Source organism: Microcebus murinus, chromosome 25 (assembly GCF_040939455.1).
Source record: "Microcebus murinus isolate Inina chromosome 25, M.murinus_Inina_mat1.0, whole genome shotgun sequence".
In the NCBI taxonomy this organism is placed as follows: domain Eukaryota; kingdom Metazoa; phylum Chordata; class Mammalia; order Primates; family Cheirogaleidae; genus Microcebus; species Microcebus murinus.
In genome coordinates this window covers 8,823,908-8,849,441 of record NC_134128.1, presented here as the reverse complement: position 1 = coordinate 8,849,441, position 25,534 = coordinate 8,823,908, and the positions used below count along the sequence as shown (strand labels likewise).

General features: G+C 37.2%; 1 protein-coding gene across 1 annotated transcript in view; it reads right to left on the bottom strand.

Moving 5' to 3' along the window:
• DNAJC1 (DnaJ heat shock protein family (Hsp40) member C1) overlaps window positions 1–25,534 on the bottom strand; it is a 188,866-nt gene that overhangs the window by 5,921 nt on the left and 157,411 nt on the right. Inside the window, exon 10 of the mRNA XM_075997491.1 lies at window positions 2,446–2,497. Within this exon, the coding sequence (XP_075853606.1) occupies window positions 2,446–2,497 (52 nt within the window). The remainder of the gene's footprint in view (window positions 1–2,445; window positions 2,498–25,534) is intronic.

Genomic DNA, 25,534 nt, shown 5'->3' with positions numbered 1-25,534 from the left:
CCTCAAACTCCTGGGCTCAAGCGATCCTCCTGCCTCAGCCTCCCGAGTAGCTGGGATTACAGGTGTGTGCCACCACACCTGGCCCTGAAATTGATGATCTTTAAATTCAACAACTTTTTAAAGTACTGTGTCAACACAGTAAGAAGCCTCTGTGTAATATAAAATATTCCCATCCCTGCCTTCCATTTTATTAAAAAGCCTCACTGTGATTCTATGGTTTGCTGTAAACCCACTCGGCCGGGTATTGTGTAACAATTATGTTCAAAGTGAAAGATAAGTGACGAGGCTACTTTTCCTCAGGAAACATCGGAGCCATAGGTAAGTACCCTCTGATAAGGGACAAGAGAGGGTGCTGGCATAGTCTGAATATTAACTATGAGAAAGCTTAATTCCCTTCTCACAAAATGTCTTAAGATCAAAGTAAAAATCAGTAGAAATTCTCACATAGTGTTCCTATATTCCAAAGGATAATTTTGTGTACCCCCACTTTTGAGACCACTACTTCCTAACAATAAAAAAAAATGGAAAGAGCCAAAATGTCCAACAGCAGTGATTTTTTAAATAAATGATGTCATTTGAGGCCAGGCGCTGTGGCTCACGCCTGTAATCCTAGCTCTTGGGAGGCCGAGGCAGGCGGATTGCTCAAGGTCAGGAGTTCAAAACCAGCCTGAGCAAGAGCGAGACCCCGTCTCTACTACAAATAGAAAGAAATCAATTGGCCAACTGATATATATATAAAAAAAATTAGCCGGGCATGGTGGCACATGCCTGTAGTCCCAGCTACCAGGGAGGCTGAGGCAGAAGGATCGCTCGAGCCCAGGAGTTTGAGGTTGCTGTGAGCTAGGCTGACGCCACGGCACTCACTCTAGCCTGGGCAACAAAGCGAGACTCTGTCTCAAAAAAAAAAAAAAAAATGATGTCATTTGTATCATAGACAACTATGTAGCCATTAAGATGATGATATAGGCATGTGACTATATGGAGAGAAAAAATATAAAACAGTATTGTAGTATGGTCCCATTCTTATTAAAATATTATATGCACATGTGTGTATCAGGAAAAGTCTGGAGAAATATCTCTCTAAAAGTAAAAACTGTGTGGCTTAAAATGTGATTTTTATTTTCTTCCTCTTATTTATCTGTATTTTCTTGAGTTTCTATTAACAAACATTTCTCTCCATGTTTACTATAGCGCCTCTCATAAGAAAGGGCCAAAAGCTTGAATGTGACTGTGTTCTTATCTGTAGCAGAAGGTCATTTCGACCTTGTCCATTAGCCTATTAAACCAGCTATATTTTCCTAAACTTTCCCATTTCAAAGTCTTTGAAAGGCATCCACGATCTTAAGAAACAATTTTAGAATTTCCAATAATATTTCAGAAGCACAGTTTTAGGGCTTTAATGGATCATAACACCTCTTAGAGGCTCTCTGTTACTATCAGAAGAAATATACTTCAAAGTTCTTTAGATCTTTAAAGGCTATTAAAAAACAAAAAGTAAAACACAGAGTTCAATGAATGTATTTGTGCCAGAGACCTAGTGGTGCTTTTGGAGAGCTGCAGGATATTTGGATGTGGCCAAATATCCCACCGGTCTTGCTTTTTCCTTGTCTGTGAGCCACGACCCTGGGTCTGCCACTGACTGCAATGGGCGTGTGCCCCCCAGCCAGGTGACACCACAGAGAGACCCTAAAATGTTCAACTCCTCATTTCCTTTTGTCTCCACCAAACTTTTTACTCCCTCGACCAATGCTCCAGGAAGATCCGTGTCAGGGCGTTTCTCTGAGCCCCACTGCCTTTTCCATAATACATTTCTGGAGAATGTCTTGGAGGCAGGCGTCTCTCACACAATATCCCATTGCCTGTCTCTGTCCCCATGCCCAGACATATAGCTGTACTAGTAGAAAAGGAAATCTGGAAATGTCCTCTTTCCTAAAATCTGGAGAACTCCACATTGAATCCTTTCTGGGATGACTTTTTTTAAATTGCACTTTAAAAAATCTTTTTTTATTATTTTTAAAAAATTTTTATTTTTTAGAGACAGGTCTCATTATATTGCCTGGGTTGGTCTTGAACTCCAGGGCTCAAGGGAATCCTCCTGCCTCAGTCTCCCAAGTAGCTGGGACTACAGGTGCCTAGCTGGGATGACTTTTTTGAGATCTCTGGGTTGGCTAATCCCTGGCTTGTTCGAGTATATTACTCCCCCTGGCACCTGTATTTGAGTTAGGCTGGAAGATTTTAGAGGCATTTTCTTACTTCCTGGTTCCAAGCAAAGAGTATGGAGACTCTTACAAAATTCCAGTTGATCTTGGGGGAAACAGATTGTGAGACACATAAATTCTTAGGAAAGCTGCTGTCCATCCTTGTATCTAAAGAAGTTATCATAAAAAGGGACTTATTTGGAAGACACCACTGTAGATTAATGGGATAAAGTAGCTGCTAACTCACCTGGGGAGCAGCAGGTAACTGAATCCTTCAGTTGCTTGGCTTTGGTTGTCACCTGTTTCAAAACATAAAAGCAAAAACCTTACTTTCCATGTACATATTGTAGGTTGAGTGCCCTATTTTGTGTAAGGTCTATGTGAATGGATAGAGTTCACTGAATCTTAGGCCTCAGTCATCAGTCCAATCCATTAATTTAACTGACAAGGAAACTGAGGCCCAGACAGATTCAATGGCTTGCTCCAAATACCCATCTACTTAGCAGCAGAGCCAGAACAAGAACTCGGATCCCCTGAGTACTTCTAGTTCAAGAAAGTTCCATTATACTAGGCTGCCTTGAAAATATTCTAGTTTCAAAATCACTGTACAAACAGATCATTTGTGGTAAAGCTGGAATTTCCAGAAATTAAATATCTTTCTTTGTCGGAGAAGATTATACTAGTAAGCAGATACATTTACATATATGAATGTCGATCCACAGTAATAAATAATTTTATTTGGTGGTAATTCTTTTTTCTTTATCTAAATAGTACCATATTGTATGTCTCATTCTATAGCTTGCTTTTTTTCATTTAACAATGTCTTACAGATGTATATGTAGGTTTCCCTTTTAAAATAAAGATAAAATTTACAGAGTGTAATGTAGACTTTAAAGGTACAACCTGATGAGTTCTGACAAAAAAATAGACCAATGTAATCAACATCTCACACTCACTATAGAATATTCCTATCACTCCAGAAAGTTCCCTTGTGCCCCTAACTTAATCTCTACCCTGCCACAACCACTGTTCCAATTAATATTATATATTTTAAGAAATATGGAGTCAAAGTTAATTGATAATTTTTTCAAATGAATAGTTAATTACCCCAAGGCATTTATCAAACAAGCCATCCTTTCTCCATTTATTTAAAATATTAACTTTATTAAAGTTATGTTCCATTGTATACACGGGTTAATTTTCTATACTTTTCTACTCCAGTAATCCACATATATTCTTGAACCAACACTTCACTGCTCTAATGAAATTTGACAGCAAAACCTCACAGCGTATGATCATTAGGAGCTTAGAATTGTACAGACATGGTATTCAATCTTGGTTCTACCTCTAGGTTTTCAGTTGAATAACCTAGAGCAATTTTCTATCCTTTCTCTGTCTCATGTATTACCCTATGTAATATGTGACTAATACCAATATTGCTAGCCTCTTAGGGATGTTTTAAGTTTGAAATAAGCTCTTAGCATGTTACCCGCGGGATAGATCATTTGTTTTCCATTCATGCAAAGGGCAGAATTAGAGAAAACATTTTAAAGCTGCTTAGAAACACTCTGCAATTTCATTTCCCACTTTCCTCTCTCTACAGATGGCCTTTGCTTCCTATTTTACGTAAACAAATTGAAGTCATCCAACATGAGCTTCTGTGACTTCCAAATTTCCCAAGTCAAAAATCTGATTGCACCACCATATATCCACCCCTTCTTTCATCCTAATTCAAGAAAGAAATTATCTTCCTTCCGCTTGAGGCAAAATCTGCCACTTGAATTCTCACAGAACTATGCTCCATCAACTAATCTGCTCTGCTCTCACCTTCAACTTCTCCCTGTCCATCAGACACAACCTACAAACCTCCGAACGTGGCTCACGTGGTCTCTACCTCTAAAAGACGATTTTCCCCTTGATATTATCTTTTCCTTTAAAAAATTTTTTTTTGCTTGTGATTCTTCCAAGCAATGACCTTGCCTTTTCTATTCTCCTAGTTCTCCTCTTTCTCTGAATGTTCTTTCACTGGCCCTCCTCTATACTCCTTGCTCGTGTTCTCTGACGTAGTGTTCCTCCACACTCTGTCCTTGCCATTCATGTTCTTTCCAGTTTCTTCTTTTGGTGTCTCATCCCAACAACACCTTAGACAAGAAAGGATTAGCTCATGTCTCTGGCCCTGACCTCTACCTTGGAATGCCAGCCTCAGGGAAATTGACCACGTTAACCATGGATCCTCAGATCTGAAAAGCACTTCATCTATATAATAAACTTAGTATGAAACAGGCATTGTGCACATTTCTAAAAAAATATGTGTGTGCAGGTCTATACATATTCCTCACAGCAGCCGTATCAGGTAGGTATATAACTATTATTAGAATCTCCATTTTACAGAATCTGAGGCCCAGAGAGAATAAATAATACGTTCAAAGTTAAAAAGGTTTCTGAAAAGCTGAACCCAGCAAACAGAGCTCTAAAATCTCTGCTCTCAATCGCTATAACCACCACCTTTTTTCTTTTCTTTTTTTAATTATTTTGAGCCAGAATCTCTCACTCTGTTGCCTGGGCTGGAATGCCATGGTGTCAGCCTAGCTCACAGCAACCTCAAACTCCTGGGCTCAAGTGATCCTCCTGCCTCAGCCTCCCAAGTAGCTGGGACTACAGGCATGCGCCACCATGACCGGCTAATTTTTTCTACTTTTAGTTGTTTGGCTAATTTCTTTCTATTTATAGTAGAGACGGGGTCTCACTCTTGCTCAGGCTGGTCTCAAACTCCTGAGCTCAAGTAATCCTCCTACCTCGGCCTCCCAAAGTGCTAGGATTACAGGCGTGAGCTACTTCGCCTGGCCAGTGGTTTTTAGTATATTCACAGACACATGCAACCATTACCAGTTAGAGAACATTTTCATCACCTCAGAAAGAAACCTGTGCCCTTCAGCTATCCTGCCCATGCCCTCATTCCAGCACACCTCTCACCAAGCCCTAAGCAACCACTACGTGCTGGCTATCGCTATAGATTTCCCTAGAGATATCTATTCTGGACTTTCGCATAAATGGAATCATATCATACACTGACTTTTTGGACTTGCTTTTTCATTTATGTTTTCAATTTTCAGCCAAGTTGCAGTATGATTAGTATTTCATTCCTTTTTATTGCTAAATAATATTCTATGGTATACCACATTTTGCTTATCCATTCATCAGCTGATAGAGACTTGTGTTGTTTCCATTTTTTGGCTATTATGAATAATGCTGCTATAAACATTCCTGTACACGTTTTTATATGGACATACATTTCCATTTCTCTTGGGTACATATTAATACCTAGAATTGCTGGGTCATATGGTAACTCTATGTTTAACTTTTTGAAGAACTGCCAGACTGTTTTCCACAGTGGCTGCATCATTTTACATTCACACCAGCAGCATATGAGGGTTCCAGTTTCTCTATATCTTTGTTAACACTTATTATTATCCAACTTTTTGATTCTAGCTATCCTAGTGGGTGGTATCGCAGGTTATTGATATGCATTTCCCTGATGACTAAGGATACTGAGCATTTTTTCGTGTGTTTATTGGAGACTTGTATATCTTCCTTGGAGGACTATCTATTCATATCCTTTATCCATTGTTTATTTGGGGTGTCTTTTTACCACTGAGCCATACGATTCTTTATATATTCTGGGTACGTGAACTTTGTCAGATACAAGATGTGCACATACTGACATGGAAAATGTCGGGCGCTGGGACACAGCCGCTTGCCGCATCTCCACGGGCCAGCGCTGCGGCAGGGAGGCCTGTTTCCCGGCAGTGCTGCTTGCGTGATCCTGATTGGGTAATTTTTGAATTCTACTGTTGTTGATTGGATGTTAAAGCTTGTTGCTGATTGGATGTTAAAGCTTGATGCTGATTGGATGTTAAAGCTTGTAGTTGATTGGACACTTTTTGAGCCCTACCAAGAGTATAAAAGCAGGAGGAGACCAAGGAAGAGGGGTCAGAAGATCAGAAGACGCAAAGAGCGCTGTAACAAGTGCTGGGTTGAGCCTGCCGGAAGAATAAAGGCTGTTCTCCGACTCTTCGCGTGCCGCTCGGTTCTTTCCCCAGTCAAGAGCTGTACACGTTGCTGCAACAATACGACCTCCCATTCTTTGGGTTGTCTTTCCCTCTCTTGATGGTGTCCTTTGACTCACAAAAGTTTTTAATTTTGATGTGGCCAATTTATCTATTGCTTTTACTTTTAATTTTTTGGCTACTTGTGCTTTTGGTATCCTATCTAAGAATCTTTTGCCAAGCCTAAGATCAGGAAGACTTAGCCTTATGTTTTTTTCCTAAGAGTTTTATAGTTTCAGCTCTTGCACTTAGGGGAGTGTTGCTATCTTAACAATGTAAAGCATTACAATACATGAACATGGGATATTTTTCCAATTATTTTGATCTCTTTTAATTTCTCTCAACAGTGTTTTATAGTTTTCAGAGTTTAGGTTTTCCATTTCTTTTGTTAAATTTATTCCCAAGTATTTTATTTTTTGATGCTATTATGAATAAAATTATTTTCTTAATTTCAGTTTTAGGTTGCTAACTATAAGCATATAAAAATAAAACTGATTTTATGTTGATATGTATTCTGCAGCCTTATTAAACTCATACATTAGTTCTAATAGCTTTTGAGTGGATTCCTTAAGATTTTCTATAATAAAATCATGTTGTCTGCAAATAGAGTTTTCCTTCTTCTTTTCCAGTCGTATTTCTTTTGTGCCTAACTGCCCTGGCTAGAACCTCAAGTTGCATGGAAGTGGTAAGAGCAGACGGCCTTGTTTTGTTCCTGATTTGAGCAGGAAAGCATCCTGTCTTTCACCAGTAAGCATGGTATTACTTGTGGGATTTCAGCTGGTGCTCTTTTATCCAGTTGAGGTAGTTCCCTTTTATTCCTAGTTTGCTAAGTATTTTATCATGCAAGGTGATGGATTTTTGTCAAATGCTTCTATGAGATGATCATGCAATGATGTTTTCTTATTCTATTTATGTAATTTTCAGATGTTTAATCAACTTTGCATTCCTGAGATAAATGCCAGTTGATTATGGTGACAATTCTTTTTATAAGTTGCTAAATTTAGTTTGCTGGTGTTTTGTTGAGGATTTTTGCATGTATAATCACAAAAAATACTGTTTTATAGTTTTGTTTTCTTGAGAAGACTTTGGTTTTATATCAGGGTAATACTGGCATCATAAAATGAGCTGAGAAGTCTTCACCCCTCTTTTACTTTTTGGGAGACATTGTGAAATATTGGTATTAATTCTTTAGATGTTGATTCAAATTCAGTCGTGAAGCCATCTGGGCCTGGATTTTTCCTTATGTGTAGGTTTTTGATTACTAATTCAATCTTTTCATTTGTTTTAAGTTTTTCTATTAAAATTGTCTATTTCTCCCAGATTCAGTTTTTTGGTTTTTTGGTTTTTTTTGAGACAGAGTCTCGCTTTGTTGCCCAGGCTAGAGTGAGTGCTGTGGCGTCAGCCTAGCTCACAGCAACCTCAAACTCCTGGGCTCAAGCAATCCTCCTGCCTCAGCCTCCCTAGTAGCTGGGACTACAGGCATGTGCCACCATGCCCAGCTAATTTTTTCTATATATATTAGTTGGTCAATTAATTTCTTTCTATTTATAGTAGAGACAGGGTCTCACTCTTGCTCAGGCTGGTTTCCAACTCCTGACCTTGAGCAATCCGCCCTCCTCGGCCTCCCAGAGTGCTAGAAATTCAACAAAGAGATAGGTACTATGAGAAAGAATCAAATAGAAATCCTGCAGTTGAAGAAGTCAATGAATGAAATAAATGATACAAGAGAGAGTTTCAATAGAAGACTTAACCAAGTAGAAGAAAAAAAATCTCTGACCTTGAAGGCAGCTCATTTGAAATTCTCTAGTTAGAGGAAAAAAGGAAGTAAGAATGAAAAAGAGTGAAGCAAGCTTACAAGACTTATGGGACACCACTAAGTGAACAAATTTGCATGTTATGGGCATTCCAGAAGGAGAAGAGATGGGAAAAGGCATAGAAAATCTATTTAATAGAACAATAGGTGAAAACTTCCTAAGTCTGAGTAGAGATATGGACATCTGGGTACAAGAAGCTCAAAGCTCTCCAAATAAATTCAAGCCAAAAATGTTCTCCTAGAGGCACATTATAGTCAACTTGTTAAAACTCAAAGACAAAGAGAAAATTCTAAAAATAGCGAGAGAAAAGTGTCAAGTCACATATAAAGGAATCCCCATTAGATTAACAGCTGGTTTCTCAACAGAAACCTTGCAGGCTAGGAGAGAAGTGGTTAATATATTTGACGAAATGAAAGAAAAACATTTCTAGTCAAGAATACTATACTCAGCAAAGCTATGCTTCAGAAATGAGGGAGAAATAAAGCCTTTCCCAGACAAGCAAAAACTAAGGGAATTCATCACCACTAGACTGATATTACAAAAAATGCTCAAGGGATTCCTGCATCTGGAAGCAAAAAGATGATACATACCATCATGAATACACACATAAGTATAAAACTCACTGGTGGAGTAAATACACAAAGCAGATCAAACCTGATCACTACCAGCACAAATCCACAATGATAAACAATAAGAGAGGAATAAAGAAACATAGAATATACGAAATAAGAAAACAACAAAATGACAGGAGTAGTCCTTACCTATCACTAATAATCCTGAATATAAAGATTAAATTCCTCATTTAAAAGATACAGACTGGCTGAATAGATTAAAAAAAACCCAAAAAAACAAAAAAAAACCAAAAACTCACCTTACCTGTAAAAACACATATAGACTGAAAGTGAAGAAATGGGAAAAGATACTCCATGTAAATGGAAAACAAAATTGAGTAGAAGTAGCTACACTTATATCAGATAAAGTAGACTTTATGTAAAAAAAAAACAAACCCAGAACTATAAAAAGAGACTAAAAAGGTCATTATATAACAATAAAGGGATCAATTCAGCAAGAGGATGTAAGAATTATAAATATATATGTGCCCAACATCATAGCACCTAAATATATAAAGCAAATATTGTTAGATCTAAAGGAAGAGATAGACTCCAATACAATAATAGCTGGGACTTTAACACCTTACAAACAGCACTGGACAGATCATCTAGACAGAAGATCAACAAAGAAACATCACATTGGAACTGCACCTTAGACCAAATGGACCGAACAGACATTTAAAGAACATTTCATCCAACAGGTACAGAATACACACTCCTCTCATCAAGACATAGAACATTCTCCAGGATATACCACATGTTAGGCCATAACACAAATCTCAACAAATGTAAAAGAGAAGAAGTCATATCAGGTACCTTTTCTGACCACAATGGAATAAAACTAGAAATCAGTAACAATAGGAACTTTCAAAACTGTACAAATATATGGAAATTAAACATTATGCTCCTGTATGACCAGTGGCTCAATGAATAAATCAAAAAGAAAATTTAAGAGTTTCTTGAAAAAAATGGAACAGAAACACAAAATACCAAAACCTATGAGACACATCAAAATCAGTAGTAAGAGGGGAGTTTATAGCAATAAATGCCTATATCGACAGGGAGAAAGATTTCAAGTAAATGACCAATGATTCAGAAACTAGAAAAGCAAAAACAAACCAAATCCAAAATTAGTAGAAGGAAAGAAATAATAAAGATCAAAGTAGAAATAAACAAAATTGAGATTAAAAAAAGTAACAAAAGATCAACAAAACAAGAAGATGGGTTTTGGAAAAGATAAACAAAATTAACATTAGCCAGACCATCCAAGAAAAAAAAGACCTAAATACAAAAAATCAGAAATGAAAAAAAAAAAAAGATACTATAACTGGTAACACAGAAATAAAAAGTCCAGTATCATTAGAGGTATTATGAACAAATATATGCTGACAAATTGGAAAGCCTAGAGGAAATGGACACATACAACCTACCAAGATTGAATCATGAAGAAATAGAAACACCTGAACAGACAAATGACAGGTAATGAGATTGAATTCGGAATACAAAGTCTCCTACCAAAAAAAAGCCTAGGACCTAATGGCTTCACTGCTGAATTCTTCTTTCTTTCTTTTTCTCTCTCTCTCTCTCTCTCTCTCTCTCTCTCTCTCTCTCTCTCTCTCTCTCTCTCTCTCTCTTTCATTCATTCATTCATTCATTCATTCATTCAGTCTCACTCTGTTGCCCAGGCTAGAGTGCGATGGCATCAGCCTAGCTCACAGCAACCTCAAACTCCTGGGCTCAAGCGATCCTCCTGCCTCAGCCTTCTGAGTAGCTGGGACTACAAGCATGTGCCACCATGCCGGCTAATTTATTCTATGTATATTTTTAGTTGTTCAGCTAATTTCTTTCTATTTTTAGTAGAGACGGGATCTCACTCTTGCTCAGGCTGGTCTCGAACTCCTGAGCTCAAACGATCCGCCTGCCTCGGGCTCCCAGAGTGCTAGGATTACAGATGTGAGCCACCGCGCCCAGTCTTCTATCAAACATTTAAAGAAGAGCTAGTACCACTTCTTCTCAAATTCTTCCAGAAAATTGAAAAGGAAAGAATTCTTCCAAAGTCATTCTGTGAGGTGGGCCTTATTCTGATACCAAAACTAGGCAGGGACACAACAACAAAAAAAGAAAACTATAGGCCAACATCCCTGAAGAACACAGATGCAAAAATCCTCAACAAAATACTAGCAAACTTAATCTAGCAGCACATTATAAAGATCATTTATCATGATCAAGTCCAATTTAACTCAGGGATACAAAGATGGTTCAACATATACAAATCAAGAAATATGATATATCACATAAACAGAATGAACAAAACCCAAATGATCATGTCAACAGACAAAGAAAAAGGATTTTATAAAATTCAACATTCCTTCATAATAAAAAACCTCAATAAACTAGAGTGTACCTCAACACAATAAAGGCCATACATGACAAACCCACAGCTAACATTATATTGAATGGTGAAAAGCTGAAAACTATTCCCCCAAGAACTAGAATAAGATAAAGATACCGATTCTCACCACTCTTATTCAACACAGTCCTTAGAAGCCCTTGCTAGAGCAATTAGGCAAGAGAAAGAAATAAAGGGCATCCAAATTAAAAAGGATGAAGTCAGACCAGTCTTGGCGGCTCATTCCTGTAATCCCAGCACTTTGGGAGGTGGAAGGGGAAGCACTTTTCAAGGCCAGGAGTTTGAGACCAGCCTGGGCAACATAGCAAGACCCTGTTTCTACAAAAAAATAAAAAAATTAGCTGGTTGTGGTAGCATGCACCTGTAGTCCCAGCTACTCAGGAGGCTGAGGCAGGTGGATCGCTTGAGCCCAAGTGGCAATGAGTTATGATTATACCACTGTACTCTAGCCCTAGCAACAGGGAGACCCTGTCTCAAAAAACAACAACAAAAAAGTCAAATTGTATTTGTTTGTAAACATGATCTTATATGCAGAACTCCCTAAATGTTCCCCAAAAAATCTCTTAGAACTTATAAATAAATTCCATAAAGTTGCAGGATACAAAGTTAATATACAAAAATCAGTAGCATTCCTATACGCCAACAACAAACTAACAGAAAAAGAAATCAAGACAGTAATTCCATTTAAAATAGCTACCAAAACCCAAAAATACCTAGGAATAAATTTAACCAAGGAGCTGAAATATCTCTACAAGGAAAACTATAAAACACTAATGGAAGAAATTGAAGAGATCATAAAAAAATGGAAAGGCATCTCATGTCATAGATTAGAAGAATTAATTTTGTCAAAATGATCATACTGCCAAAAGTGATCCACAGACACAATGTAATTTCAATCAAAATACCAATGATATTCTTTGTAGAAATAGAAAAATATCCTAAAATTCATATGGAACCACAAAAGACTTCAAATAGCCAGAGCAATCTTGAACAAAAAGAACAAAGCTATACGTACGTAATGAGTGTAATGCGCACCATCTGGGGGATGGACACGTTTGAAGCTCTGACCCCCATAATATGCTGAAATAAAATAATAATAAAAAGAACAAAGCTAGAGGCATTGCGCTACCTGACTTCAAAATATACAACAAAGCCATAGTAATAAAAAAATAGCAGGGTACTGGACTAAAAACAGACAGACCAACTGAATAGAAGAGAGAACCCAGAAATAGAAGCCTGGTCACCTTTAGGGGGCCAAGAAGTGGGGTTTTTGCCTAGGTAGCTGTGCTGAGATATAGTTTGAGATTCTCCCAGGAATTGCCATCATGGGCTCATGCTTGCACATCCCCAAAGTGGCCACTGGATACACCCACGAGTTCATTAATGGGGGCAAGGACAAAAGGGTGGCCCATTATTCACATCAGTGAAGTTTGATGGGAAGAGGCACACCTCTGAAGTTAATCATTACTATGGGGGTTCGGAGAACATTGATTAAGGCTATGTTTTCCTAACTGATGAAAAAATAACTCAGTTATGGTTATTTACCCCGGCTAGAAGGTTATGTAGTATATTTATAGCATGTAGTCTGTTATATAATGCTTAATAAAAATACAATGAAAAAGAAATAGCAAATAAGACAATCAACAGAGTAGAGACAACCTATAGGGAGGGAGAAAATATTTGCACCCATCTGACATGGGACTAATAATCATAATACATAAGGAACTCAAACAACTCAATAGAAAAAAAGAAATAATTAAAAAATAGGTGAATGATCTAAATAGACATTTCTCAAAAGAAGACATACGAATGGCCAACAGGTATATGAAACAATGTTCAACATCAGTAGTCATCCAGGAAATGGGAATCAAAACTACAATGAGATATCATCCTGCCCCAGTTTAAAGGATTAGTGTAAAAAAATGGTAACAAGGACGCAGAGAAAGGGGGAACACTAGTACACTGTTGGTGGGAATGTAGATTAGTACAGCCATTATGGAAAACATATGGAAGTTCATCAAAAAACTAAAAATAGATCTACCACATGATCTAGCAATCCCACTGCTGGGTGCATACCAGATGAAAGGAAATCAGTATGTTAAAGAGATATCTGCATGCCTATGTTGATTACAGCATTAGCTACGAAGCCAAACTATGAAATCAACTTTAGTACCCATCAACGGATGAATGAATAAAGAAAATGTGGTCTGTACACAGAGTAGAATACTATTCAGCCCTAAAAAGAATGAAATTCTGTCATTTGCAGCAATGTGGATAGAGCTAGAGGTCATTATGTTAACTGAAATAAGCCAGGCACAGAAAGACAAATATTGCATGTCTTACTCATATGTGGGAGCTAAAAAAGTTGATCTCCTGGAGGTAGAAAGTAGAATGATGGATACCAGAGGCTGGGAAGCGGTGGGGGAAGGGAGAGGCGATGAAGAGAGGTTGGTTAATGGGTACAAAAATATAGCTTGAAAGAAAGAAAAAGTTCTAGAGTTCAATGGCACGGCAGGGTGATTACAGTTAACAATAATTTATTGTGTATTTCAAAACAGCTAGAGGAAAAGATTTGCAATGTTCTTAACACAAGAAATGACAAAAGTTTGGGGTAATGGATATCCTAATTACCCTGATTTAACCATTACACATTGTATGCTTGTACCAAAATATCACATGTATCCCATAAATACACATAATTATGTATCAATATAAAATTTATATTGAAAACACAAATAATTTGCCAACCATGAAATCTGTGATCAAAAAACCTCTCTCAGAGGAAATACCAGCCACTGGTTTACACCTGAGTTCTACCAAATACTCAAGAAACCAATCTCACCCAAACACTTTCAGAGCACAACCCCTGACTTCAATAAAATGGATAAATTCCAAGAAATTATTAAAATTTAATCAAGAAGAAATAGTCTGAGCAGACTTATAATAGGTTAAAAACAAATGAATTAGGAATTAAAAATCATCCCATAGGCCGGGTGCAGTGGCTCACGCCTGTAATCCTAGCACTCTGGGAGGCCGAGGCGAGCGGATTGCTCGAGGTCAGGAGTTCGAAACCAGCCTGAGCAAGAGCGAGACCCTGTCTCTACTATAAAATTAGAAAGAAAGTAATTGGCCAACTAATATATATATAGAAAAAATTAGCCAGGCATGGTGGTGCATGCCTGTAGTCCCAGCTGCTCGGGAGGCTGAGGCAGTAGGATTGCTTGAGCCCAGGAGTTTGAGGTTGCTGTGAGCTAGGCTGATGCCACGGCACTCACTCTAGCCTGGGCAACAAAGCGAGACTCTGTCTCAAAAAAAAAAAAAAAATCATCCCATATAGAAAAGCCAAGGCCCAGATGTCCAGATGGCTTCACTGGTGAATTCTATCCAATATTTAGAGAAGGTATAATGGCAATCTTTCACAAACTTTCAGAAAATAGAGGAGGAACACTTCCCGCTCATTCTATGAGGCAAACATTACCCTGATACTAAAACCAAAGACATCACAAGAAAACTTACAGAACATTCACTCTGACGAACACAGAAACAAAAATCTGTAATAACAAAATCCAGCACCATATAAAAAATTATACAACATGATCAAGTGGGAATGTAAGGTTGGTTTAACATCTGAAGATCAATTAATACATGTCATATTAATCAAATACAAGACAAAAGTCACATGATCATCTCTCAATACATTAAGAAAAAGCATGTGACAAAAAGCCAATGTCTATCCATGACAAAAAGAAATAGAAGGAAAATTCTTGACATAAAAGGCATCTATGAAAAACCTACAGTCAACATCACATTTAACGGTAATCTTCCCCTTATGATCAGGAACAAGGCAACATGCCTGCACTCACCAACCACTTCTATACCATATTGTACTAGACATTTTAGTCAGTGCAACAAGACAAGAGATGAATAAATAAATGAACTGCCAGCATTCAGATTGGAAAGGAGGAAGACTGTTTTTATCCACAGAATTATTAAACTATTAACATTTAATAAATCCATAGGATCAACGACCGATATATAAAAATCCACTGTACATCTACATACCAGCAACAGACGATCCGAAAGTATAATTCAGAAAGCAATTCCTTCACAATAACCTCTACAAGATTAACAAAAGAAGTACCAGACTTGCATATGGAAAACAACAAACATTGCGCATAGAACTTTAAACAGTTCTAAGTAAATGGGGAGACAGTCTATGCTCGTGGATTTGAACACTCAAAACTGTTAAGATGGCAATTCTCTCCACATTGATCTACAGATTCAATGCAATTGGAAATCAACTCAAAGTAGATCTCAGGCCTAATGTAGTATCTGAAACTATAAAACTTCTAGAAGAAAACACAGGAGAAATACTTTGTGACCTCTGGCTATGCAATTAGTGCTTGCAGTGCTGCCACCACAGCTCACTGTAGCCACAAACTCCCGGGCTCAAGCAATCCTCCTGTGTCAGCCTCCCAAGTAGCTGGGACAACAGGTGCATGCTAATGCTCCTGGCTAATTTTTTTATTTTTTACTTTTTTTGTAGAGATGGGGTCCTCCTATATTGCCTGCGGTGGTCTCAAACATCTGGTCTCAAATAATCCTCCTGCTTTGGCCTTCCCAGAGTGTTGGGATCACAGGCATGAGCCACTATGCCTGGCCCTCAATTAGTTCTTAGAGATAATACTAAAAAGCATAATCTATAAAAGAAAAAAATTAATAAAGTAGACTTTATTAAAAGGAAAACTTTATACTTCATAAGACACCATTAACAAAATGAAAAGACAAACCACGGAGTGAGAGAACACATTTGCAAATCATATATCTGATGAAAGACTTCAGTCCATAGTATACAAGTTGAATATCCCTTATCCAAAATGCTTGGGAAAAGAAGTGTTTTGCATTCAGATTTCTTTTTGGATTTTGGGATATTTGCATTATACTTACCAGTCGAGCATCCCAAATCTGAAATCCAAAATGCTCCATTGAGTATTTTCTTTGAGTGTCATATTGGTATTCAAAAAGCTTAGAAATCTGGAGCATTGTGAACTTCAGATTTTGGGATTTGGAATGTTCAACCCACATATAAAGAACTCTAATGACTGAATAATTATAAGACAAATCATCAAATTAAAATATGGGCAAAAAATTGAAAAGGTGTTTCACCAAATAAGACACAGGAATGGCTAATAAGCACTGCATAGATACTTGATACCCTTACTATTAGGGGAGTGCATATTAAGACACGGTGAGATACCATGACACTCCTATCAGAATGGTTAAAATAAGAAAGACAGTGGGCATGGTGGCTCATGCCTGTTACGCCCAGCTACTCTGGAGGCTGCGGTGGGGGATTGCTTGAGCCCAGGAGTTCAAGGCCAGCCTAGGAAACATAGTGAGAACTTTGTCTCTAAACAAATAAAACTAACCAGGTGCAGTGGTGCATGTCTATAGCCCAGATGCTAGGGAGGCTGAGGCAGGAGGATCATTTGAGCATGAGTGATTTAACCAGACCTCTTTCAAACAACAACAACAACAAAACTAGAAAAAAACAAATGTTGGTGAGGACATAGAGAAACTGCAACTCTCGTGTGTAATTGGTAAGAATGTAAAAATGGTACAGCCACTTGACAAACAATTCGGCAGTTTCTTAAAAAGTTAAACATAAATTTATTATATGACCTAACAATTCCACTTCTAGGACTCTACCCAAGAGAAATGAAAACATACACCCAAAGATTTAAATGCCAATGTTCACGGCAGCATTATCCTAACAGCCCCTAATTGGAAACATCCAAAAGGCCAACAAGTAGAGAACAGATAAGCACAATGTGGTATTGTACCACTGAGCAATATGAAGCCATGAACTGTTGATACATGCTACAACATAGGCGAGCTTCAAACACCGTATGCCAAGTGAAAGAAGCCAAATGCAAAACATTAAATTCTATATGATTCCATTTATATGTTATATGTAATTTCCAGATCAGCGGTTGCCTGGGAGAATGGGAATGATTGCTAATGGGGTTGAGGAAACATTTCGGGTGATGTAAATGTCTGAAACTGGGATATTCGTTACAATGGACAGATTTTGTTATGTAAATTTTACTTCAATAAAGCTTTTTATTGTGATAAGAATAAATGACATGAGATCTACTCTTTTAATTTTTTTCTTTTTTTTTTTTAATCTCACTCTGTCACCAGGGCTAGAGTGCCATGATATCAGCCTAGCTCACAGCAACCTCAAACTTCTGGGCTCAAGTGATCCTCCTGGCTTAGCCTTCCAAGTAGCTGGGATGACAGGCACTCACCATCACAACTGGCTAATTTTTCTATTTTTAGTAGAGACAGCGTCTGGCTCTTGCTGAGGCTGGTCTTGAACTCCTGAGCTCAAGCAATCCTCCTGCCTTGGCTTCCCAGAGTGCTAGGATTACAGGCGTGAGCCTCCATACCCAGCCAACTCTTTAAAATTTTTAAATGTACTATTAGCTCTAAGCACATTATAGTACAGCAGATCTCTAGAACTTATTCATCTTGTATAACCAAAACTTTATATCCATTGAATAGTGATTCTCCATATCCTCCTCCTTTCAGCCCCTGGCAACCACCATTCTATTTTTCGCTTCTATGAGCTTGGTTATTTTAGATATTTCATAAAACTGGATTCATGTGGTATTTTGTCTTTATGTGACTGGCTTATTTCGCCTTAGCACAATGTTCTCAAGGTTCATCCATAATGTCACAGATGGCAGGTTTCCTTCTATTTTTATGAATGAATAATGTTTTATTGCATGTATATACCACATTTTCTTTATCCATTCATCCACTGATAGACATTTAGGTTGTTTCCACGTCTTGGCTATTATGAACAATACTGAGATGAACATGAGAATGCAGATACCTCTTTGAGATCCTGATTTCACTTCTTTTGGACATATATCCAGAAGTAGAACTGATAGATCATACAAAACTTCTATTTTTTCTTTTTTGAGGAAACTTCATATCATTTTCCATAGCAACGGTACCATTCCGTATTCCCACCAACAGTGTACAAGGGTTCTGATTTCTCTGAATCACCCACATTGGTTTTTGTTTTTTTTGATAATGGCTCATTGTGGTTCTGATTTGAAATTCACTAATGATTAGTGATGTTGAGCATCTTTTCATACACCCATTAGACATTTCTGTGTCTTCTTTGGTGAAATGTCTATTCATGTCCTTTGCCCATTTTAAAATCAGTTTTTTTTTTTTTTTTTTTTTTTATTGCTCTTGAGTTGTAAGAGTTCCTTATATATTTTGGGTATAAATGCCTTATCAGACATATGGTTTTCAAATATTCTCTTCTAATCCTTGGTTTGACTCTTCACTCTTTTAAATTTTTTCTCTGCTGTGAAAACGCCTTTTAGTTTGATATAGTCCCACTTCTCTATTTTTGCTTTTGTTGCTTTTGGTTATGGTGACATAATCCAAGAAATCACTGTGAAGTCCAATGTCACAAAGCTCTTCCCCATGTTTTCTTCTAGGCATTGTATGGTTCCAGGACTTACATTTTAAGTCTTTAATTCATTAAAAAAAATTTTATGTATGGTATAAGGGTCCAATTTCATTGTTTTGCATGTGAATATCCAGTTTTCCAAGCACCATTTGTTGAAGAGACTGTCCTTACCCCACGTGCATTTTTAGCACCCTTTTCAAAGGTTAGCTGACCGTATTTGTGTGGGTTTATTTCTGGGTTCTCTATTCTGTTTCATTGGTCTACATGTCTGTGTTTATGTCAGCACCATAGGATTTAAATTACATTAGCTTTGAATACTTGGAAATCAGGAAACGTGATTGCTCTAGCTTTGTTCTTCTTTCTCAAGATTGTTTTGGATATTCAGGGGCCCTTGTAATTCCACATCAATTTTAGGATTGGTTTTTTAAATTTCTGTAAATCAATAAATATTTTAAATAAAAAAATTTAAAAAGAATGAGTGCTATGGTTTGAATGTGTCCCCCAAAGTTCATGTGTTGGAAATTTAACCTCCAAAGAAACAGTGTTGAGAGGTGGAACCTTTGAGAGGTGATTAGGTCACAAGGGCTGTGCCCTCATGAATGATTAATGCTGTCATTGTGGGAGCCAGTTATCATGGGAGTGGGTTCCTGATAAAAGAATGAGTTTGGCCCCCTTCCGTTCCCTGTCCCTTGTGCATGCTCTCTTGCCCATGTTCCACCATGGAATGATGCAGCAAGAAGGCCTTCACCAGAAGCAGGTCGCTTGACCTTGGACTTCCCAGCCTCCAGAACTGTAAGAAATAAATCTCTATTGTTTATAAATTACCCAGTCTCGGGTATTCTGTTACAGCAGCACAGAACAAACTAAGACAATGAGGTAGGCCTATATATATGGACGTAAAATTTTTTCTAAGGTATAATGTTTTCTTTAAATTTCTAAAATAGTTTTTAAATAAGGTAATGCGTGTATAAACCTTTAAAAAGAAAAAGGAGTACATAAGAGCTTATGACACAAAACTGTACCTCATGGCCACAAGCAATCATTTCTGCTCACAGTTCCTTTCAAGGTTACAGAATCACAACTCCACACAGCTAAATAGCATGCCTTTTGTATATCGTATCCTAAATCCAACCTCTTTCTTACCTATACCAATAATCTCTGGCCCAAGCTGTCATTGTCTATTGCATGGACAACTGAATAGCCTCTTACCTGGCCTTCCTTTCTCCTTCCACACTTCCCCTGCCAGTTTCTCCTCCATAAAGCAGTCGGAATGATTCTTTTATATACTGCATTCCTTTGTTCGAAATCTTCCAGTGCTCTCCCATATCACTCAGGATAAAATCCAAAATCTTTACCTTGGCCAAAAAGGCCCATATGGTCTGGTCTTCCACTAACTCTTGGTCTCACCTTCCATAATCACCTCCTACTCACTCCCTTTTAGCCACAGAAACCTCTTTGCAGGATTTTGCGCATCCCAAGCATGCTCTTGCCTTAAAACTTTGCTGTATGCTGTTTCCTCTCCCAGGAATGCTGGTCCTCAGACAACCCTGCTCCCTCGCTATGTATTCTGCTCACATTCAACCTCTCGGCCAGGGCCTTCCTCAGAACCCTATTTTAAATTGCAACTCCCGTCAGTCTCTATCCTCTTAGCATGCTTTATTTTTCTTCATGTTACTTGTCACTATCCATGATTTTTCTTTTTTTCCATGCACTCAAGTTCTTTTTATCCTTTTTCTTCACAGTTCCTTAGGGCAACTGTCTTTGCTTACTTGATTGCAGCTTAGCTGCAGGCAAATTAGTATTCCAGCGCAGTGGAAGGAAAAAATAAATAAGATCTCTTATGAACACACATTACTTCAATTATGTTTCTCTGAAAAGAAATTAGTAATGTGGCCCTATTGGAGCTTGAGAGGCTTGGGAATGCAGTGCTGTCGGGCACACGTGTGCCTGACTACAAATCTATTGCTAGAGAAGAAGAGAACATGTTTTGGTGAACTGCATGCCATAGTCTTCTACAATTTGTAGATTTAAAAAAATGAAAAACTATCTTTAAAATATATAAAATGTTTAAAGCTATCATGTAATTTATTACATAATTAAGACCTTGTAGATATTATTCATTCTTGACACAATTGCTATGCCGTGATCACATTTCTTATACTACTCAAAGGAGAATGTTCTCAGTATCAAATGCTTTTGCTCTTTCTATCACTCTACTTTTCAGTATACTTAAAGTTGGACTATGCCGTTTTTGTGTGGTTTTCTGTTCTTTGTGGAGTTTCTAGTTGTCATTTTTGTTTATATACATTTTTGCTAGTTCTCAGTCACACTATCTGTGAAGGCTCCCTTCCTCCCAGGGTCCCTGTCATGCAGTTGTTAGTTTTCCTACTCCAACTTGGACTTATTGTTCTCTCGACCTGCTGGGTGGCTGGGAGTGCTGTGACGTCTGTCCACTGGGTCCAAATGTTGTTCACGTCTGTGATTTATTCCTCTTGTTGCTGGAGCACAGCCTCAGGAAAATTTCTAAGAAAGGGTACCAGTTCTCATCCCATTTATTCACCACGACACTTGGTCTATTCTAGATTCACAACCATTTCTCCTCAAAACTGTGAAGGCATTGCTCCCTCGTCTCCCAGAATCTAGTTTGCTGAGTGATCTGATGTCATTCCAATTTGCCTAACTTTGGAGGTGTCTTCTCCATACAAGGTTTAAAGATCTGTGCATTCTCAGCGTTCATACATTTCCCCAGTATCTTTTCCATGTATTTACTTGACTTTGGAAGGCTCTTATAAAGTCATCTCAGGCGTCCTCACATCACAGAAACTTTATTGTGTTATTTAATGAACACTGATCTTGCCTGTGTTTTCTGTGTCTCTCACATTGGAACTCGTTCTAATCAGATTTGGACTTTCTGGACGGATTCCCTGTGCTGCCTATCTTTTCTATAATATCTTAAAATTATTTATCTTTTCACTTTGCTCTTTAGCAGACTTTCCTAATGATAACTTTCGACTATTCTACTTCATTTATTTGGGTACTTATTTTTGTTCTGATTCTTTCTTCATGGCATCCTATCCTTTGCTTTATGAATTCAATATTTCCTTGACTATCGAGATGCAAGAAGGTTGGTATAATAAACCAATCTTAGAAGGCTGGAATGAACTCATACTAGAAGGCTGCTATAACTCTACTTAAAGATAATCAATTAATAAAACACCAAAAATTCTGTAATATTCTCTTTTATGTATATAAATGCAAGAATCCTAAGTAAATTATTAACAAATCATATTACTAAAAGAATAATTTTATATGACTAAGTAGAGTTCATCTTAGAAATGCAAAGAAAGGACTTTGATATTATATTCATCCTCAGGAGGTCATATGAGAAAAATTATCTGATCATTTCAAAAGATGCTAAAAAACCATTGTTAAAATTTCACATCTATTCCTGAAGACAACTGTAATAAACTATAATTGAAAAAATAAAATTGAAGTAAACTATATATAAAATAATACATCTCATATCAATGACTAATATTAAAATTCATGGCCAAATATTAAGTTTCCTTAACAGAATGAAGAACAAAAGAAAAAAGTCCACACTAGTCACTATCACTGTAATATAAAATTTCTCTGCAATTGCTAGCTCATACAATCATGTAAGATAACCAAATAAGACATACAGAAAATGGCAAAGTATTATTTGCAGAAGACTACCTTAAAATCCTAATGAATTAACACAAACTCTATTAGAAATCAGACCAATAATTAAGTAGGCAAGTTACAACAATCAATACTATTACACTTTTCACTTGATTGGCAATAGTGAAATAATACTCAGTGTTTAAGATAGTATGAGGAAGTGACCTCTCTCATACATACACTGTTAGTGCAATTGTATATTATCATAACATCTCTGCAGGCCATCAAACATTCATATTCTAGAACTATGCTGCTTATAAGAATATAAGCTAAAAAACAGATATGAGTGAAAAGGTGAACTTAAAAAAAAGTATGTTCATCTCAATAAAATAGCAAAGAAAGAAGTAATTTAAATGTCAATCAATAGGCTATTGGTTAATTACATCACGGCAACATGGACTATCATGCAACTCTTCAGAAAATGATGTACATCTTATTTATTGCCATGAAAAGATGCTCATGTTCCGTAACAAAGTGAAAGGACTGGAAACAGATTAATACCGTTAAAAGTATATCAGTTCATATGCCTATATAGGAAGACTAAAGTCTAGAATGATATATAACAAAATGTTTATAGAGATCATTTTTTATTATGATTGATTGGTAAAACATTTATTTGAGTGTATGTTTTAAAGTTTCTTTTTCGCTATGAACATAGAGCTCTATCAAAAAATGTCTGATGATAAAAATCTCTAGCCAAATTTAAAGTGTTTTTCATACACACAGCAATAAAGCAGAATTAAGTAGTGGTAAAAACATATTGGGTAAGGAATCAAAATATCTGGTCTTGTCCCAGTTCTACTGATAGTTGTGTTACCTTTAACAAGTATCTTAGGAGCAGTGTACTCCAGCTGTAAAAGGAGAATAAAGAATGGTCGCCTATCTACCTCACAATGTTGTTGTGAAGGTCAAATAAAATAATATTTAAATGTTGAAAGGTGTGAAAAACTACAACAATGTGTGATGGAGTAATCAACATTATCACAAAAGAAGTTAAAAATAAAATTACTGGTTTGATCTCTTAACTGCTCTTTGCAATGTTATGCTCATGTACTGAGTTTATAGTTTATAATCATGTCTTCTGTGTGATTCTGCTCAATGTTGAGATAGAAGTGGTGACATGGGATTGAAATCTATAAACCTCTGGCCTAGATATCCCATAATATATAGCAAAACTCTAACCAGGACAATGGAGAGATTAAGCAATTAATTATGTAGCTTTAAGTGATGAACACAAAAGGTCCTACCACATCAAATTAACACTGCATTCTCTCTCCTTCAAACAGGCAGTCTGGTTGCCTGAAATTCTTAAACCAGTCACTCATATCCTTGGGATAAGGACTTGAAGACTCCTATTAAAATACAAGTTAAGTGTGTGTATATGATATTTGGTAATACAATAAATTATATTTGTATCATGTCAAAATTGCTTATTAGGTAAGCTAGTGACTCATCTAGCAAGGAGAAAGGGACAAAGTGCTCATTTCATTCTAAAATTTAAATATCTTTAAAGATTGTGAGGTTGAAAAAGTAATGGAAGAAGGAGGAGTATGGGATCAAGCTCAGACCAATAGGACTGCTATAGCAGGATGCTGGTAAGGGGGCAAAACCAAAAGGACAATCTTTGTCACTTTTACAATTTTGTATAGGACTAGTCTGATTGTAAAAGTCATAGCAATATATTTACCAAAATAATAACTGTACATTTATTTCACTGATAAACCACAAAGCACATTTTTGATTGAAGATATGGGTTTTTGAAACCACCATAACAAGAAGATATAAATTCCCCCAATAGGTATCTTCTTCCTAGTTGAAGCTAGAGAAGATAAAATTGGGGATTTTATCATCTTCACTCACATAATGGGCTGTTTATCTAACTACACACCTCTTACCTCACACTATGGTACTGAGCTAATTAAAAAAGTCTGTTTAAATCTAGCCACCTGCTTTTTGTTTTGCTGCCTACCTGGGCTTTTTCCAAGCAGGCAGAAAATCTCCAATCAGTCTGTTATCACAACCAGAATGCAAGAGATTAGTGACCACAGTGAGAAGCAGAATCAGTTTACATCCTTTCAGGCAAGAGAATAGTATTACTTCACAAGCAAGAAATCTGAGGCTCCCTGACCTTAATTTAGAAAACCTGCAGTTAATAATCACATATAAGTTGGTTTTACATGCCAGACAGTTTTTGTTTCCTCTGTTGTTTTTACAATTTGGGTGTCCTTTGTGGTTACCAAAATTATTTGCTGAAAGGCATATATCAACATTTAAAATATTTAATCCATAATAAAGTAGGCCTTACAGTTTAGGTATGTCTAAGTTAAAATACACTCTGCATCAATTTTTTTTAAAGCTAAAAACATTGCTTGAATTTATCCAGAGTAGAATTTAGCAATCTAACTCTGCTAATTATGATAACTAATATACTTAATTCCTTTCTTAATTGAGGAATAAAATTATTTTTTCCTGTAATCTGCCAACCCAAATAAAGACTCACATAGATCCTACCACTGGCACTCACCTCTCTCCCCAAAAGGTCAATTGTTTCTTGAAGGAAAGAGAACTAAGCCTGAAGCTACACACTTAGCAAGGACACCCGGTCAGAGAACAGCTGTGCAGAGCAGGGGCGAACTGGTCGGGTGATCAGGTCAGTATGCAGAAGTTCTGATGACACCCAACTGAACCCGGCTTCTTTTTCATAATCAAATACTTAACGAAAACAAATCTAATTAACACCATAAGCCAAAATGAAGCACAAGTACTCTTTTAAAGTGCGGTTAACTTTCACTTAACATTCTGCCAAAGAAACTGTACTAGCTGAACCCATCCCTTTTTTTTTTTTTTTTTTTTTTTTTTGAGACAGAGTCTAGCTTTCTTGCCTAGGCTAGAGTGAGTGCCGTGGCGTCAGCCTAGCTCACAGCAACCTCAAACTCCTGGGCTCAAGCGATCCTCCTGCCTCAGCCTCCCAAGTAGCTGGGACTACAGGCACGAGCCACCATGCCCGGCTAATTTTTATATATATATATTAGTTGGCCAATTAGTTTCTTTCTATTTTTTTATAGTAGAGACGGGGTCTCGCTCAGGCTGGTTTTGAACTCCTGACCTTGAGCAATCCGCCCGCCTCGGCCTCCCAGAGTGCTAGTGAACCCATCCCTTTTAGCTGCTTCGATGTGATTCAAAAGTCATCCCTGTGTG